The following is a 17,527-nucleotide window of genomic DNA, read 5'->3' as shown; positions in this document are numbered from 1 at the left end:
GCAAAATGTGTAAATCGACATAGTTTTATGCTATCAATACTCATATCAACTTTCCTTTTCAGGTGTGTTTGCGGTTGCTTCATCATTGTAATAATATTAGCAACATTATTTGACGTGATTCTGATGCGTCCCAAACTACAAGCCAATCCACCTATTGTGGTGAAAGAAAGTATTGCTGATAACGAGACAAATGGTGATATTTCTGCAGCGGAGAACGGAAATAGTACACATCATGTTGAGCTAAAATTCGACACGAAAACTGGACAGATGCAAACAAATGGTGGCCATGAAGGACACAAGTATAAACTCAACAGTGATGCCATTCAAGCAAAAGAAACGCCTACTTCTCCGTATTCAGGTAAAGATGATCGACAATAAACAACATCATATTGTGTTAGTGCAATCTTTCACTTTGTATTGGCGACTCTTTTCAGGCTATTTAAATTATTTTTGTGGCATCAATATGAAGACATGGTGCGATTTTTGCTTTTCTGTGTTAAGATTCATTGTCCACGATTGGTGCTCTATTAAAAGTGTAACAAATACATGCTAATCCATTGTATATACAATATTACTGTATTTTTCTTTACCTCAGGAATATTGCCAAAAATAGTCCTTTCCTTTTCTGTATGGACCAATGGGAAGAAATTATTGAGTACAGAAAAGACAGATTATACCATCGGATCTATCAATGGTATATGCTTCTTCAGCATGACTTGGGTCATATTAGCTCACAGTTTCAGTAGCGCCCTCGACACCAAAATTTTTGGTAAGTATTTATGTGATTACAAAATTATATGACACGAACTATTGCGCACACTTTACTACTCAGAGTACGAAATCTAACAAGGAACAAGTGGGAGAGGGGGGAGGGGGGCAATAAAATATAAAGTGGTTTCCTTGACTTTACCATTCTGATGTATTTATCTGTATTATCAAACAGTATGTATAGTAAAACAATCGTATTCGACGAAGTATTGTTAATGGCATTCATTTCCAATATTTTGGGCAATAATTTGAAAACCATTCAGCTATACTCGGCAAAGCTTTGCTACAATCAGTCAACTGTCTTTGATTTGCCTTTAATATACCTATTATTCAAGACGTTATTTCGTTTTTTATATGTTTTCTCTGTTTCCAAGGGTACAAAGTAAGATCTACAAAACTTACTGTTAAACAATTTGTTTCCTAACCTACGGTACCATATGTTTGAATGTTCACACCAGCAGCCGGGCATGAGGCATATTACGTCTGATGATTCATAATGGAAATTTACAAATATTTATAGTTAGTCTATGCTATTCCGTGAACGGCGGGTCTTGTGTAAGACAAGACTACAACATAAATGAATTCTGTTCACCAGCTAGACCTAGTCCACAAGGCGACTGGACATGAGCCAATTGATCAAGACATACAGGCTCTTCTCTTACAATCATAACAATACCACGCATTGCGGCTTTTCGTTCTAAACCTGTACTAATTAAAATGTGCTATTTGATCGAGTTTATATTTTTGATGAATCATGTTAGTGTAATTTTCTTCGTATTGAAGACCATGATGTTATTTCATTGTCCATGTCTTTAAAGTAGATAAAACGTTAGTTAATGTAGAATATTTGATGTGAATGATTTTAGCGGATCAGACATCGGGTACGACTACGTTGCTACAACGACACAGCTTTATGGCCATTTCCAACGGTTATGTGTCAATAGATTCGTTCTTTGCCATGAGGTGAGTTAATGATATTGGTAACAATTGTTCATTTCTGCTTAAAGTTTGAATCACGGGACAATCTTTAAAGTGAATGCACCATTGTGAATATCATGCTATCTTGTCGAATTTTGAGACAGGACTTTTGCTATTTGTAGACATTTGAAATGGAGAGACAAGAATAGAAAAATAAACACACTGTCGAACTCCTGATAAGTAGAAGAATAACAAATTTAACATCACAAAATAAGAAAATGTATATCGCTGAATTACTGATAAGCGAATACTTTGTGTGGTCGAACGAAAAATATGTCATAAAAAATAAACTTGGAGGGCCGCAGTCGTGACATATATACAAACAATAACTGTAGACAGCCCTTATATTTTTAGTAACCATAGAAAGGTTAATCCACTTAGCTCTGATGGAAGGCAAACTTATGTTTTTTATAATCTTTTCTGTTGTTTTATTATTGAATATTCTAAGTTTGTTATTAAATAATAAGGTATAATTTACTTTTATCAGTGGTCTGCTGATTTCTTACGTGTTCATGAAGGCGATGAAGACAGCGAAAGGCCGTATTAACTGGTTCATGTTCTTCTTCCACAGGTTCTGGAGGTAAGTCATATTAGACATTTCACGTGTTCTTTAAACAAGTATAGGAAATACATTGTTACATGTACGACTTGAAAAGGTATAAGTGTATATTGTTATACATGGCCCTTGATTAAATATAGGAAATATATTATTAATCATGGCCCTTGACAAAGTATAAAAAAATATTTCGTTACACGTGTTTTTGAACAAGTATAAGAAATATATTGTTACATGTGGCCTTGATTAAATATAGGAAATATATTATTAATTATGGCCCTTGACCTAGTATAAGAAATGTTTCGTTACACGTGTTTTTGAACAAGTATAAGAAATATGTTGTTACACATGGCCCTTGAACAAGCATAAAAAATTATCGTTATACGTAGGCCCTTGAACAAATATAGAAAAAAAATATTGTTATACGTAGGCCCTTGAACAAATATTGAAAATTTATTGTTAGATGTTGCCCTTGAACAAGTATGCGAAATAGATTGTTACACATTGTAACAAGTATAAACTTGAACAAATATAAGAAATAGATTGTTACACATGGCCCTTGATTAAATATAGGAAATATATTATTAATCATGGCCCTTGACCAAGTATAAGAAATATTTCGTTACACGTGTTTTTGAACAAGTATAAGAAATATATTGTTACACATGGCTCTTGAACAAGTATAAGAAATATGTTGTTACACATGGCCCTTGAACAAGCATAAAAAATTATCGTTATACGTAGGCCCTTGAACAAATATAGAAAAAAAATATTGTTATACGTAGGCCCTTGAACAAATATTGAAAATTTATTGTTACATGTTGCCCTTGAACAAGTATGCTAAATAGATTGTTACACATTGTAACAAGTATAAACTTGAACAAATATAAGAAATATATTGTTACACATGGCCCTTGATTAAATATAGGAAATATATTATTAATCATGGCCCTTGACCAAGTATAAGAAATATTTCGTAACACGTGTTTTTGAACAAGTATAAGAAATATATTGTTACACATGGCTCTTGAACAAGTATAAGAAATATGTTGTTACACATGGCCCTTGAACAAACATAGAAAATTATCGTTATACGTAGGCCCTTGAACAAGTATAAGAAATACATTGTACAAGTAGACACTTGAACATGTTTAGGACGTAAATAAGGTATTCTTGATGATGAAGATAATCAGAGCATTAGAATTAAAAATATCCAGGTATTGTCCAGCGACATAATGATGGTGACATTAAGTCTGTATAGTACGTTCTTCATTATTTGTGGAAATCTACATCTTGTAAACCATGATATTAAGTCTGTATTGTACGTTTTTCGTTATTTGTGGAAATCTACATCACCCAAAGTTCTAGAAAAATGAAGTTTCAGGCATAGTCATAATGTTATTCTTTAGTTTTCACAGTATCTATGTTCGTCCCATTTAGATTGACACCACCGTACATGATGGTGATGATGGTGGATATTGCACTGTTTCGCTATCTAAGCGATGGACCAACATGGTCACCTGATGGACTTGAAACCGACTTCTGTAAAGACACCTGGTGGACAAATCTTCTATATATCAACAATTTTGTAAAAACTGAGAAAAACGTGAGTTTAAAATCATAAGGAAATATCATTAACACTTTTTTATAAACAGAAACAGATATGTTCATTGTTTGTCTATTACTTATATAAAAATGATTGTGATATATTGGCTGCAGTGTATCTTATGATTTCCCTATAAAATTTGGTCGTTTGCCACAATTTATATTACAATATGTATTCTTTAGTGTTTAAGCTGGTCTTGGTACATGACAATCGACATGCAGTTCTTCGTTCTGAGCCCTCTTTTGCTTGTATCGCTTTACTTGTAAGTATTAATTTAAATACCCGGAATACATCATTATTTTACTACGTCTGTCAGATTGTATCTATTGTCAGTACGAATGAAATGTTGGTGACAAATGAATAGGCGTCATGATTAATTATCTGGCACTATAATTGCATTCATATTGACAATAAATTCAATCTGACCGACTTTCAATGATTACATTTAAAATAAGGATATCATTTAAAAAATATCATGTTCTTTTTTATAATTTAGAAAATTTCTCGCTGTAAGTTTACATACTGGTAAAGTTGTTTGAAAATCATACTCAGCTAAATGATTAACGTAGAGTTATACTCATGTTATCTGAGGCAACGTGCAAAGCGTTGATGTAACGTCGGTCAACATGGCGCCAAATGACGTCCTGTTACAGTTCCGTGGTGGAGACCGCATCTATACTCTTGTAAATACAATCCAGATTATCACTGAGTTAATGTTAAACCATCATGCTAAAAAACATTTTCTGATGAGAATTTATCCTTGCTATGGTTATTTATGTCATGTCGTTAAATTAAATTGGAAAACCTTGTTGCGCAATTGTTGTAAAAATAACGTTTAATTAATTAATAAACCAGTAAATTCATCATCTTATTTTTTGTATTTATTCTTACAAGCTCGAAGAAGATCGGAGGACTCATCGCTGCCATATTTCTTATTGGCGTCACAGGAGCTTCTGGTTACATAACTTACCAAAACCAGCTTCCTTCTACCCAATATTCAACAGGATTATCCTCGTAAGTCCTAGAAATTTAAATAAAACGTGTCTTCATGATTGATATAACTTGTTTGTGAACTGTTGATTTACGATTCGTTTTTGTTTATAACACGCTTTGTTAAAAGCCTTAAGTATCTAAGAAATCAAACCCAATTTTATTTGTCAGCCCAAGCTTTGCAGCGTGACACGTTCTATCGATATATATTTCTGATACATAATTGATTTACTTGCATATTATTTGAAATATGGTTGAATAGCAATGACCGTTTGTAATTTTTTAAGCTTTAATTACATTGCCGGCGTCATGAAACGGAATACCGCATCAGTTTGTTCACATATATGACTAAGTATTCTCATTTGACGAAGAGTGAACGTGTTGTTTTTTTAGAACTGACGATTACTTCCAAATGTATTATGTGAAACCTTACTGCCGAATGGGTCCTTACGTTGTTGGTGTGATTATTGGTTACATTCTCTACAAAACAGGGCGAAATTACAAAATCAATTGGGTGAGTTGATCAATTCATCATAGATTTTTATGTCCCACAATCACTTCATATCCTGGTAGAATTTTCTTAATCTGTACATCTTTTATGTAGGGAAGGAACATAATATAAAGTGCTAGCTCGAAAATGACAGGATATGTATTTCTCTTTTATATGAGGGGTAGGTATGAGATATTTTGTCATGTGTATAGTCATCTAGCTATGAATGAAAAGAGCGTTTCACTCATTTTTATCTTATCATGCTTTATGCGACAAAATCGAAATTTCTTTATTTTGGTTTCAGGTCGTTAACATAATTATATGGATAGTGATGAGTGCTCTGGCCTGTGTAATATTGTATGGAATATATCCGGAGATGAGCGGTAGTACCACAAGTGTTGAAGTTTCAACCTTATATAACGCTCTCCATCGCACCGTGTGGGGCGCTATTGTCTGCTGGGTTGTATTCGCATGCGTGACCGGAAATGGAGGTATTTGATGTCATTTTCGTATTAATCACACTGATGTTTGACTAATATCAAATTGATTAATTAAAATATCTGATTTTTTTTTTAAGATAAATGTAATACAAATTGACAACAATTTCAGGATTTGTGAACACATTTTTATCCTGGAGTCCGTTCATCGTCCTTAGACGTCTGACATACTGTGCCTACCTCGTCCATCCTCTTGTAACGGCTGTCTATTATAGATCACACCGCCAAAAACTCTTCATGACAAACCTCAACATAGTAAGTATATTAATACTGGACTTGCGCCTCGTTTTATATTCTTTCTGGTGAATTGTGTGCCTATCATGAAACTATTATACAAATTAGAACTACTTATCAGTCTCACAAACAATGTACAATTACAATAAGACCAATATCTATGTAGGTTGAATCTTCAACATAAATCCTGCTGTAGCTAGGCTAGAGTTAGACAGAAGATAATATCACTGAATGTGTTAAGTAGTTATACTATACACAAATTGTGTAAGATGCAAAAGATATTGACGAAAACTGTGGCTGATATTATTAAGCACCAAAACAGTAAGGTTTTTTACTTGTATGAAATCGATGCTAATATTTCGTACTAAGAAATGTCCTCTTATAAAAACACACTGGCAGTGAGTTTGAAGGTTGTACGATAGACACCCAATACCTATGTTGTACACGTGGCCAGTGAACGAGTGCACGTGATCAGTAATGGCTATGCTGGACACGTGATCAGTAATGGCTATGCTGTACACGTGATCAGTGATTGACTATACTGTACATATGATCAGTGAATAATTAATTTGGAGTTTGTGCCTATGCCCAGAACGATGTATCTGTACACTGGCAATTTTCAAGATATATTTCCATTGTGTCAATTTTTCGTATCAAACCATAATAAGTTTTGTGCAGTATATAACTGGAACTCATGCGAATACATAGGGATAATTATTCATTGGTCGATATTAAATCACAAAATTTAGAAAAATGTTCGGTTTCTAATGTAAAAATATAGCCATACAACTATATCACTGGTAAATACTAGCCGCAATATGTCGGCTAGAGAGAACTTCTCTTGAGCTCGATCTGTTGAGCGTCCAACTAGTAAGTCATGGGTCCCGGGTTCGAGCCCAAGAGTTGGCACTGAAATGAATTGTGACCTCTGTGACATTTGCGTCTACGTAAGGACTCGGAAATAAAACAGCATTGTCCCGTGGAAACTCGAGGACGAGTTCTTTTCTGCAGACGGAGTGTCTGTAACCCTGGTAAAAACTAGCCACAATATGCCGCTCGGTTGGAGAGAAACTTCTCTTTAGCTTGATCGGTTCAGCGTCAGTTTAGTAAATCAGGGGTCCCAGATTCGAGTACTAGCGGAGGCACTGAGATCAGTTATCGGTTACACATCTATCAATGTTCTACTTTCAATCATAGCTATATGTTATCTATTTTTATTATTTAGATCTATCTGGAGGACAAACATAATCTATTTTCAGATCTATTTGTTTCTTGGGCATCTGGTCATCACTTATATGGTGGCGTTTGTTGTTTTCCTGGCGTTCCAGTCTCCATTACTGCGTCTGGAGAAAGCTGTCTTTACCAAGGACAAGGAGGAGACAAAATAGTTGCTGAAAAAAATAGTATTTTGAATACTGTAGTAGGAACGACTGTTTCAACCAAGATTACCTTCTATTTCAAGACCGGCCCCAACCCAAATTTATTGTTCAATTTCTGTCTTTGGATCATTTCTTCTATGTGAATTTTTGTCTCTAATTATTATTTATTTTTTTTTTGGTCTGTATTACATCACTCCTATGTTTCACACATATATAATCGTCTTGATACCAAGACCCCTGGGAAGGTACATTTATCTTTTGTCTTTGATATTGTTTTGATATTCTTACGTGTGTTACATGTTTATATCAAAACAAGCACGTGGTATTTTAATTTGTTTACACAGGTAAAAACGTTATTGTAATTTGTTCATCTTTAAATTTTTTTTCAAGATCATCAATCTATTTGTATGTTATATGGTTTAAAGAACGGTTCTATTGACATTAGATATTTGAGTTAAGGTTTAAATCATTTCTATGGCTACCAGAACATCAGATTTCAACTCCACTTGAACCATTTCAAACTCATTCATTATATTCATCCTTTGCAAAAATCTGTAAGTTATCACTCGTTACAATGTTGCGACACGTTTGTACTTGGTTGCATGTTTTATGATATAACCTGTACTTTCACGCCCGTCCATATTTATATATCAACATTTCAGCATGTAACTGGTCTTTAGTTAAATGCACTGTTATACATGTTGATATGTACGTTTTGTGATTATGTTGATATGTAAGTTTTGTGATTATGTTGATATGTAAGTTTTGTGATTATGTTGCTATGTAAGTTTTGTGATTATGTTGCTATGTAAGTTTTGTGATTATGTTGATATGTACGTTTTGTGATTATGTTGCTATGTAAGTTTTGTGATTATGTTGATATGCAAGTTTTGTGATTATGTCTGTATATTAATTGTGTCATTATGTTGGTATGTAAGTTTTGTGATTATGTTGGTATGTAAGTTTTGTAATTATGTCTGTATATTAATTGTGTCATTATGCTGGTATGTAAGTTTTGTGATTATGTCTGTATATTAATTGTGTCATTATGTTGGTATGTAAGTTTTGTCATTATGTTGGTATGTAAGTTTTGTGATTATGTCTGTATATTAATTGTGTCATTATGTTGCTATGTAAGTTTTGTGATTATGTCTGTATATTAATTGTGTCATTATGTTGGTGTGTAAGTTTTGTCATTATGTTGGTATGTAAGTTTTGTGATTATGTCTGTATATTAATTGTGTCATTATGTTGGTATGTAAGTTTTGTGATTATGTCTGTATATTAATTGTGTCATTATGTTGCTATGTAAGTTTTGTGATTATGTTGGTATGCAAGTTTTGTGATTATGTCTGTACATTAATTGTGTCATTATGTTGGTATGTAAGTTTTGTGATTATGTTGGTATGTAAGTTTTGTGATTATGTTGGTATGTAAGTTTTGTGATTATGTTGGTATGTTAGTTTTGTCATTATGTTGGTATGTAAGTTTTGTGATTATATTGGTATGCAAGTTTTGTGATTATGTCTGTACATTAATTGTGTCATTATGTTGGTATGTAAGTTTTGTGATTATGTTGGTATGTAAGTTTTGTGATTATGTTGGTATGTTAGTTTTGTGATTATGTTGGTATGTAAGTTTTGTCATTATGTTGGTATGTAAGTTTTGTGATTATGTCTGTATATTAATTGTGTCATTATGTTGGTATGTAAGTTTTGTGTTATGTCTGTGTATTAATTGGGTCATTATGTTGGTATGTAAGTTTTGTCATTATGTTGGTATGTATGTTTTGTGATTATGTTGGTATATAACTTAAGTGATTACGTTGCATATCTCAAATGTAATTATATCCTAAAAATGTTCCGTATAAACACCATCGTAAAATGTTTACAAATCTGACTTAAAAGATTAAAATTTGTCTTAAATTCTACTCACACATTGACCTACATCCTGTAACAAAACGTGTACAATCTTTGCTGTTTAGATCCTGTTTATTTTTCTGAATGTCTTTTAATGGAAGCGATTAAGGGTGTTATCTTCATTTTATGATACGTCGAAATTTACTAACTTGGAAATGGGGCCACGATAATCAATTAACATCCAGATTAAAAATTTTCAATTTTGATATGTTTGTTGTTGTTTTTTAAAATTTTCACACAACTTAGAAATCGAACAGACATTACTATCCTATATACATTTAAATATGCTCCATAAGTATTGATTATATGACAAATTTATAAACGATTTAACGTCGCCGATGCTATTTATCCATAGACCGTACATTTTATGATTTAATGGGCACAGAAATGCTTTGTTAACGTGAACGAGAAAGAATGCGGTGTCCTCTGGCAACTACAAATACATTATTGGATTTGGATGTCAGGAAAACAAAGAAACTATGCTTTGAAATAAACCTACCTAGATTACATGTTTATTTATAGTTGTTAATTGGTATGTATATAGACGTTCATAAATATATATAAAAAAATCATTTCAGTTTTATAGTTTTTATGCTTTACGGCAAAAACCGAAAAACATACCTTTGAATAAACCGCTCTCACATCAAATCGAGGCTCTATTTGCTCGTGACGTCACAAGGGTAGCATTTGGGACGACCCGCCATGCCAGGTAACTTTCGCGTGTAGACTGTCGAAAATATGTGAAACAGACGTTTGGTTGTTTAATCTTCATACTTCTCGTCCTGTATTTATATCCTACCATATTTGTGCGTATCAAGTGATATTTATTTTCATTCAAAACGTGCGAAATTCGAAGTATTAGCTTAACTATGGAAGCGACTCCGACCAACAAACGTTCACGTGGGAAGAGATGTGTAGCGTATGGATGTGGAAACACCACTTTAGACGGTGTTTCACTTCATTTTTTCCCATTAGACAGACCGGAAATATGCAAAGTTTGGACTGCATTTGTGCGGAGGAAAAGGGATTTGTGGGACGGGCCAACAAAACATTCAGTTTTGTGTTCGGAACATTTCGGTGAGGACTGCTACCCGATGCAGTACAGATTTCTTCAATCAATGGGACGTACACCACCGAAAAAGAAAACGCTAATAAAAGATGCTGTGCCAACGATCAACAAAGGCTGCACCAACGTAGAGGAAACGCCTGTCAAAAGACCACGGACTGCTTTCGCAAAAAGAGAGAACAGAAGGGTAATTATTACATAATACATGAAGATCTAGGGCCTATGTATATCATATAAGTTATAGTAGTATCTGAGTAGAAAAGGTAATGAGTAATGCAGCCTTCCTTAGTGGACAATACTCCTATTTAGCATTTAATAAACCTTTTCCCAGTAAATGTTTCAGTGTATGCGAGGTATCTTCAGTTTTAACTTAAATGTACGTATTAAACAGCTACACTGTGACTACATGTACATTATTTGTATGATAAATTTGATTTTTTTTTATAGATAGTCGAGCAATGTTTGAAAGAGAGTTCCACGGTATCCACAGACACTCAGGTGGAGGAAGATCCTGATGTTTCAGCCAGTGATGAGGTTATGGAATTGCCAGAGGAACATGTACAGACAAGAAATGACCATGATTATTTCTCCTGCAATTTCAAGGTACTAAAAATGATACTCATAAGGCCAAAAAAATTATATGCGAGTTTACTGTCACCATACGGACCCTAAACTTTTAATTCAGGTTTTCACACATGCACTGTAAAAGTCAAGGTTGTTGCTCTTATAAAAGTTATGTATAAAACCAGATTTACAGTTATTGCCCTTTATAGTTTTTCTTTGTCCGCACCATATTTACAACACTGTTTTACATATATGTAGGAACTCCAAACTTTATGTACAGAATGTTCCATATGTCACAGCAAACTACATGTTTCAAACAACATAAATAGTGAAATGGTCTCTGATCTTGTGTGTCAAACATCGCCATGGGCATCTGTTGGGCTCTTGTAAGGTTGGTCAAGGAACATACTTTTTTTCCCACCTTACATATACATAGGTTATGGAGGTTCAACTGTTAATGTACATCATAACTACCGTGTACAAGAAAAGTTTCTATTACAGGAAACACCATCAAAGACAAAAACCTGTGGCACGCAGCTCTCCCTGAAACCACCCAAGAGGAAAACGGTCAGGATACAAGTGGCCCCCAATGCAGTGGAGAAAGGTAAATTGTAACCTGCTTATGCATGTCAATAGGGTCTGTAAGTCTCGTCATGTGACCTGCAAGATTGTGACATTTTGAAAAGTCATAACTGTATGAAAAAATAGAGTATTACCAGTTGGTACAATACAGCTGTAAACTGTTTTAAGTACTTGTCCTAATTACAACATTTTAAAATTACTATTCCATTCATTCAATATTTGAATAAATCACAAGACATTTTTACTTGCATTAATGCATTGTGATTTTGTTTTATCTTATAGGATGTCAAACTCATGCTCCAAGACCAAAGGTGAGACATGCAGAAGTTCAATGTAATCTTCTAAAGCCAGTGGTGGAGAAAGATGAAGAAACCAACTTGGAAAGTGATAGTGAGTACGAAGATCATCTAGACCTTTTCAAGACCAACAGTAAAGATCTAGACGACTCCTATCATCCGGATTCTGGTCCAGACGACTCGGACACAGAGTTAGATATGGAAGAAAATGAGTATGTGTTGTAACATGTCTGACATTTTGCAGAGAAAAATAATTTATTTTGATACTTTCTGGCTTGTGTTTCGGGACTTTGATATGGCATGCTTTCTCAGTCATATCAATCCATTGTGTGCTAAAACATCATTGCATTGCCTTTTTGGATGGCACTTTGATCTAACGGTGTTGTCCCAAGATGGAATAGAACCCTAACCTCAGTCTTGCTTATATCATTTCTCTATAATAATATCATGTCATAGTGCCCTCATTCATATTATGGCAATTATGTATGTAGAATGTCATGAACATTTATGTATTGCAGAGATGTGCTACACAGTGGACAGAGCAGAGACAGACTCCTCATAATTGAAGAAAGCAAACTGCTTGAACTTTTTGATAAATGTAGACACTGTTTATCACCATGCCAAGGAGAAGTGACACGAATGATCGGTACCATGTGTTGTGTGCATCAAGAATGTGACATGTGTGGTAGGACCTTTAAATGGAGAAGCCAGTCAATGGTGGGATCCCTTCCAAGAGGAAATGTCCAGCTGTCTGCCAGCATTTTATTTTCTGGATCGTTGCCCTCAAAGACTCTAAGAATTTTTAACTTTATGGACATCCCGGTAATATGCCATGACACGTTTTTCAAGCATCAGCGACATTATTTACAGCCTACAATTCTAAGGATGTGGACAGAAAAACAAGTGCAATATTTTGCAGAAATGTGCGAAAGTGACAATGACATTTGTATAGGAGGAGATGGTCGATGCGATACCCCCGGACACTGTGCTAAGTTTTGCAGTTATTCACTGATGGATTTGGACAGAGGGACAGTCGTAGATATACAGTTAGTTCAGGTTGGTATTTCTAATCGTAAAAATTTAAAAAAAAAAAAAAAAAAAAAAAACCACTCATTATATATTCCACAATTTCTGAGACCAGGCTTAACCACTGGACGACTGTGGCCCCCGTTAATTTTATGTAAATTTATATGTAGAAACTGCTGATAGAAAATGTGGTCATGAATACATACAGAAACAATTTCAATATATATATATATATATATATATATATATATATCTACAATCTACATGTACTTTCCAGAACATGAGTTATGTTAATTTTGGTACATTGTGTAATGTTAAGATTTTGATCAATTTCAGAGCAATGAAGTCAAACATAGTGTCAACATGGAAAAGGAAGGGTTAATACGGAGCGTGGACAATCTAAAACGCCATGGGATCAACATAGATACCCTAGTCACCGACCGACATGTCCAGATCAGAAAGTGGGTGAGGGAGAACATGACAGAGACCAATCACTGCGTTGATGTATGGCATGTTGCAAAAGGTATTGCATTTTCTTTAAGTGTTTGTGTTTAGCATAAACAAAACAAGAAGCCCAATCAGTATTAACAGTCACCGTAGTAAATAGTTTGATTTCAGTTTGTTTTGTTTTGCTAAGGGCTTTACTTCAGATACTTTGTAGACCATGTCCTAAGGACTAAATAAATATCAAATGGAATTAAATGTATGAACACACAACTCAATTTAAAGTATAGAATAATTTTTAATGTTAAAATATAATAGGTTTTGTATTAAAATGCATATGAAATATTCTTTAGGTTTGAAGAAGAAGTTGTTGGCACTGTCAAAAGAAAGAGATTGTGGTGAACTTGAAAGCTGGATAAGAAGTTTAACCAATCACTTATACTGGGTTCCTGCATCAACGCCCTCAGCAGATGGCGCTTTGATGTACCAGAAGTGGGTTTCTGTAGTAAACCATGTCCAAAATATCCATGATGGTCATGGTGATCTGTTTCCTTGCTGTCTGCATGATGACTTGAGAACACAGGAAAGGAAGAAGAAATGGATAAAACCAGGTATTTTTCCTGTTATGGCATTGACTCAATTATTGTGTATCCTACCTTTAACTTGCTTACTTATTCATTTGGTTCGAAATTGGTGACGTATCAATAATTCAAATCATAACTAAATTACGAATGACATTTATCACTTGCTTAAAAACATTTTAAGTGCCTAATTTCTTTAGCAATGACATTTTTCACCTGAATGAAAAGCACATCCAGGAAAATGGTATCTTTAGTTTCTTGTTCTTAGCATGGAATTAATATTCGTGTTCTAAATTCCTTATGATCCCATATTATATTTTTACTTCATCATTTGAAATCCTCACTTTCACTTTTCAGAGAGTAAAGTAATGGAGAAGCTAGAACTGATGTTGACATCACCACAAATGAAAAAGGACATTCCCATGCTATCAACACATCACCAAACTTCAGAACTAGAAGGGTACCACTCAACAGTTAACCAGTTTGCCCCTAAAATGCATGGCTTTTCATTCAATGGAATGTTGTGCAGGTATATGATCACATGATTCTCATAAGACTATTATTTCTTTAGACATCAATTTGTACAGACAAGTTGATCGTATATGTATATCTGTCTCAAGATCTAACATCATCAACAGGTTTTGGAAATATCATTATTCACTAGTAGTCTACCTGTCTCAAAACTCCTGTGGTGAATATTGCAATGTTAAAAGAGATTTAGTGTTGTAGCTAGATGTAAGATATGTTAAAATGAGTATGTAAAAGATTTAGGCAGCCAGTCTTAATTCTTAAGATATTGATGATACTTAATCAGGAAAGTTTAAATATTGTTGCATCTCTTTGAATAGGGTGATTCTAGCTGCACTTCACCACAATGAAAATGTGAGAAGAGAACAAGCCATGACATCTGCTGGGGAGAAAATGTTCAAGATAATCTACCCTAAACAGAAGAAAGGTGGATACACTGTCAGAAAAGTCAAAACAAAACAAACATTTGGTAAGTATTATGTTGCATATGAAGACGAGTTCAATATTTTAGGTTAGGTTCAGTATTCTATATATTGCAGTACATGATTCTTCAATTAACAACTTGCATTTTAGTTGCAGGAAAATATGTCCATGTATACAAAACATTTAAAGTCTTTACTAGCAATAGTGTCAGATTTTGTGTAATAGTGATTGGAAAAAATAATAAAACCAGTGTACTTGTATATGTACTTTTTATCTTACAGACTATGTACATGAACTGATGGCAGAAGTGCTACAAGTGGCAGAAAAAAGTACGATGCAAGTGGAGGATATGCTACTTAAAGACCAACCCCCACCACTCTGTAGTGGTTTTGTCAGACCTGTAAAAATGGAAGCTGTCGCATTGATGGAATCAAGATTTAACATGAACATTTAAAATACATACATGTACATGAATTTTCATCTGTTTTTTAATATGGTCTGCAAGTCTGTTTTACTTTACTTCTGTGTACCAACTGACGTTTTAGGTAGTAGTCTTATAGAAGAAAAGTATTTTCAATTTCGACAAAATGCACATTTCCCAAGGAGTTTTTAAAAACGTACCTACTGGTAATCCTCCGTTTTCATAGTTATGATTGTTCAAGTTAAGTGGTATGTTCTAGTAGGTCACATGACGAGACTTACAGATCCTATTACAGTTTCAAGTGTATATATGAATAAAAAACAACAATCAGATATCAATTATAATTTTATTGTTTCATGTCATTCTTTCAATGTTTTCAACACATATTTTTAATGCACAAAATTAAAACCTTTAAAATTTCCATTTGGTGCAGGAAATGTTTCTCTAATAATCTTCACAGCACACGCAGGTAATGGCACTCTTATGCTTTTTCCCAAGTACCCCCAACACCATCTCACAAATTGTCTGTATGCTGTATAGCGGTATCTCCTGATAAAACAAGAACAATATATTCTGTAATCATTGTTAATGCCAAGTTTGCCATTAATCTGCGGAGGATGCAAGCACTAGTGAATTATGGTAAACACAAGTAACTCTACAATACATATGTGTAACAATTCCAAACCAGATTTTCAGAAATGTTGACTTATTATTGAAAATCTATTTTATCTTGTCTGGTTATTGGTTCTTTTGCAGTATTTTAGACCTGTAGCTTGATAGACAAGTTTGTAACATCATTTTTAAAATATCTTCTTAACAAATGAATTATTTTATTATGTTTCAAGTTTTATAATAATAAATTTGATGCTGTAGATAAACATCATAACTTACTCAGGGCATTCTGGTATCTCTCCATGAAGTTGTCTGTACTGGAAATAAGATGTTCTCAGCACATAAATATCCAAACAGACTGGCCCAAATCCAGGATGGTCTGTTATGCACTGTATCCCTGGTATGTCGTCTTTTGTGTTCAGTACACTGTGTATCTCACTACAGCACCTGCACTCCTCAATGGTAGGCATAAGACTGCAGTTACCGCAAAGACACCTGTAACATATAAAATTTTCTGTGTTTTATACATAATTCACTAGTATGTTGGTGTGAAAATACCTTTAAAATGTCTTGTTAGAAGTTTTCTATTCAACACTTTATAGTACATACCAGTACCATTTGACATAGCAAAAGAATACACTTTGTTTCCAGGAAATGTTCTCCTTTGTAAAAAGAAATGCTATGCACATTAATTTATGTAACACAAAATATTTAGGGGTGGGTATTATGTAAAAGTCAAATATTTGTAAATGCAAAAAAAAGGCATTGGCTGTTATTATCTCGACAAAGTCGGACTTGTGAGGTTGAGCAAGTGGAGAAAAAATCCTGAAAATCCGCATTTGTTAACATGCACGATGCATTTTGAAAAGGGAAAATTCCTGGAAAAAAAATAATCATACGTGAAAGCTAACATCTCTGAACATACCAGTCTAAGGATCCCAGGCGATCAGCATTATCATCGCTACGTGTAGACGACGCAGGTGAAGATGGACTGCTTTCACCATCTACCTCGGGTTCAAATTGGTATGGTTGAATACCAGCTTGTCTCTCTATAACCTCCGTGTCGTAATCAGAAGATTCAAAGCTTAAATTCAGGCTGCATTCTTCCGAATTGTTTGAGTCTTCGAACCACTCGCACTCGCTGTTATCACTGTCCGACATTATCATTTCTTAGACCAAGCGCTACCCTTGTGACGTCACGGGATTTTCCGGTCTGTTAACCGGAAGTTGGGAAGTGTGTTAATTAGCCTCCATCGACAGGTGCAAACCGGTTCCGAACGGTGAATTTAACGACAAATATCTCAAAAACTAAGCGACAAATTTTGACCGGGTTTCCGATTTTTTTAATAAGAAAGGAAACATAATTAATATTAATTAATACTATACCGTAATCTAGGTACACTTGTCACAGGTGATGCATTTCAAATCCGGTAGAATGAACCAATAAAGTCCTTTTTCCGTTTTTATCATCAGTATACCATTTTACTCTTCGCTTACTTTCATTTGAAGGTATGTATGCTGGAGGTAGGGTTTTGAAAACATTTGACCATTCGCTTGACAAGGAAAT

The 17,527-nt window shown here is 34.2% G+C and overlaps 3 protein-coding genes across 3 annotated transcripts; 2 read left to right on the top strand and 1 right to left on the bottom strand.

Annotated features, from left to right (window-relative positions):
* The first annotated feature begins 267 nt into the window (after nt 1–267).
* LOC132559888 (nose resistant to fluoxetine protein 6-like) lies at nt 268–7,507 on the top strand. Its single transcript, XM_060224518.1, has 11 exons — nt 268–358; nt 596–769; nt 1,635–1,731; nt 2,234–2,326; nt 3,743–3,908; nt 4,091–4,170; nt 4,803–4,922; nt 5,292–5,412; nt 5,693–5,879; nt 5,998–6,140; nt 7,379–7,507. The coding sequence occupies exons 1-11, from the start codon at nt 268–270 to the stop codon at nt 7,505–7,507; spliced, it is 1,401 nt and encodes a 466-aa protein (XP_060080501.1).
* Nucleotides 7,508–10,136: 2,629 nt separating this feature from the next.
* LOC132559887 (uncharacterized) lies at nt 10,137–15,692 on the top strand. The gene is made up of 10 exons (XM_060224517.1): nt 10,137–10,670; nt 10,931–11,086; nt 11,549–11,651; nt 11,912–12,137; nt 12,444–12,981; nt 13,288–13,474; nt 13,749–14,006; nt 14,334–14,505; nt 14,825–14,973; nt 15,209–15,692. The coding sequence occupies exons 1-10, from the start codon at nt 10,287–10,289 to the stop codon at nt 15,379–15,381; spliced, it is 2,346 nt and encodes a 781-aa protein (XP_060080500.1). The 5' UTR covers nt 10,137–10,286; the 3' UTR covers nt 15,382–15,692.
* On the bottom strand, nt 15,683–17,208 carry LOC132559889 (P2X purinoceptor 7-like). The gene is made up of 3 exons (XM_060224519.1): nt 16,886–17,208; nt 16,240–16,455; nt 15,683–15,897 (listed from the first exon to the last, which is right to left on the bottom strand). Exons 1-3 carry the CDS (start codon nt 17,125–17,127, stop codon nt 15,738–15,740), a joined length of 618 nt encoding a protein of 205 aa, XP_060080502.1. The 5' UTR covers nt 17,128–17,208; the 3' UTR covers nt 15,683–15,737.
* Between the last annotated feature and the right edge of the window lie 319 nt (nt 17,209–17,527).

The sequence above is a fragment of the Ylistrum balloti genome, unplaced genomic scaffold (assembly GCF_031769215.1).
Source record: "Ylistrum balloti isolate Yb309-2 unplaced genomic scaffold, AGI_CSIRO_Ybal_v1 Utg370992, whole genome shotgun sequence".
In the NCBI taxonomy this organism is placed as follows: Eukaryota; Metazoa; Mollusca; class Bivalvia; order Pectinida; family Pectinidae; genus Ylistrum; species Ylistrum balloti.
This window is presented reverse-complemented; position numbering and strand designations above follow the sequence as displayed.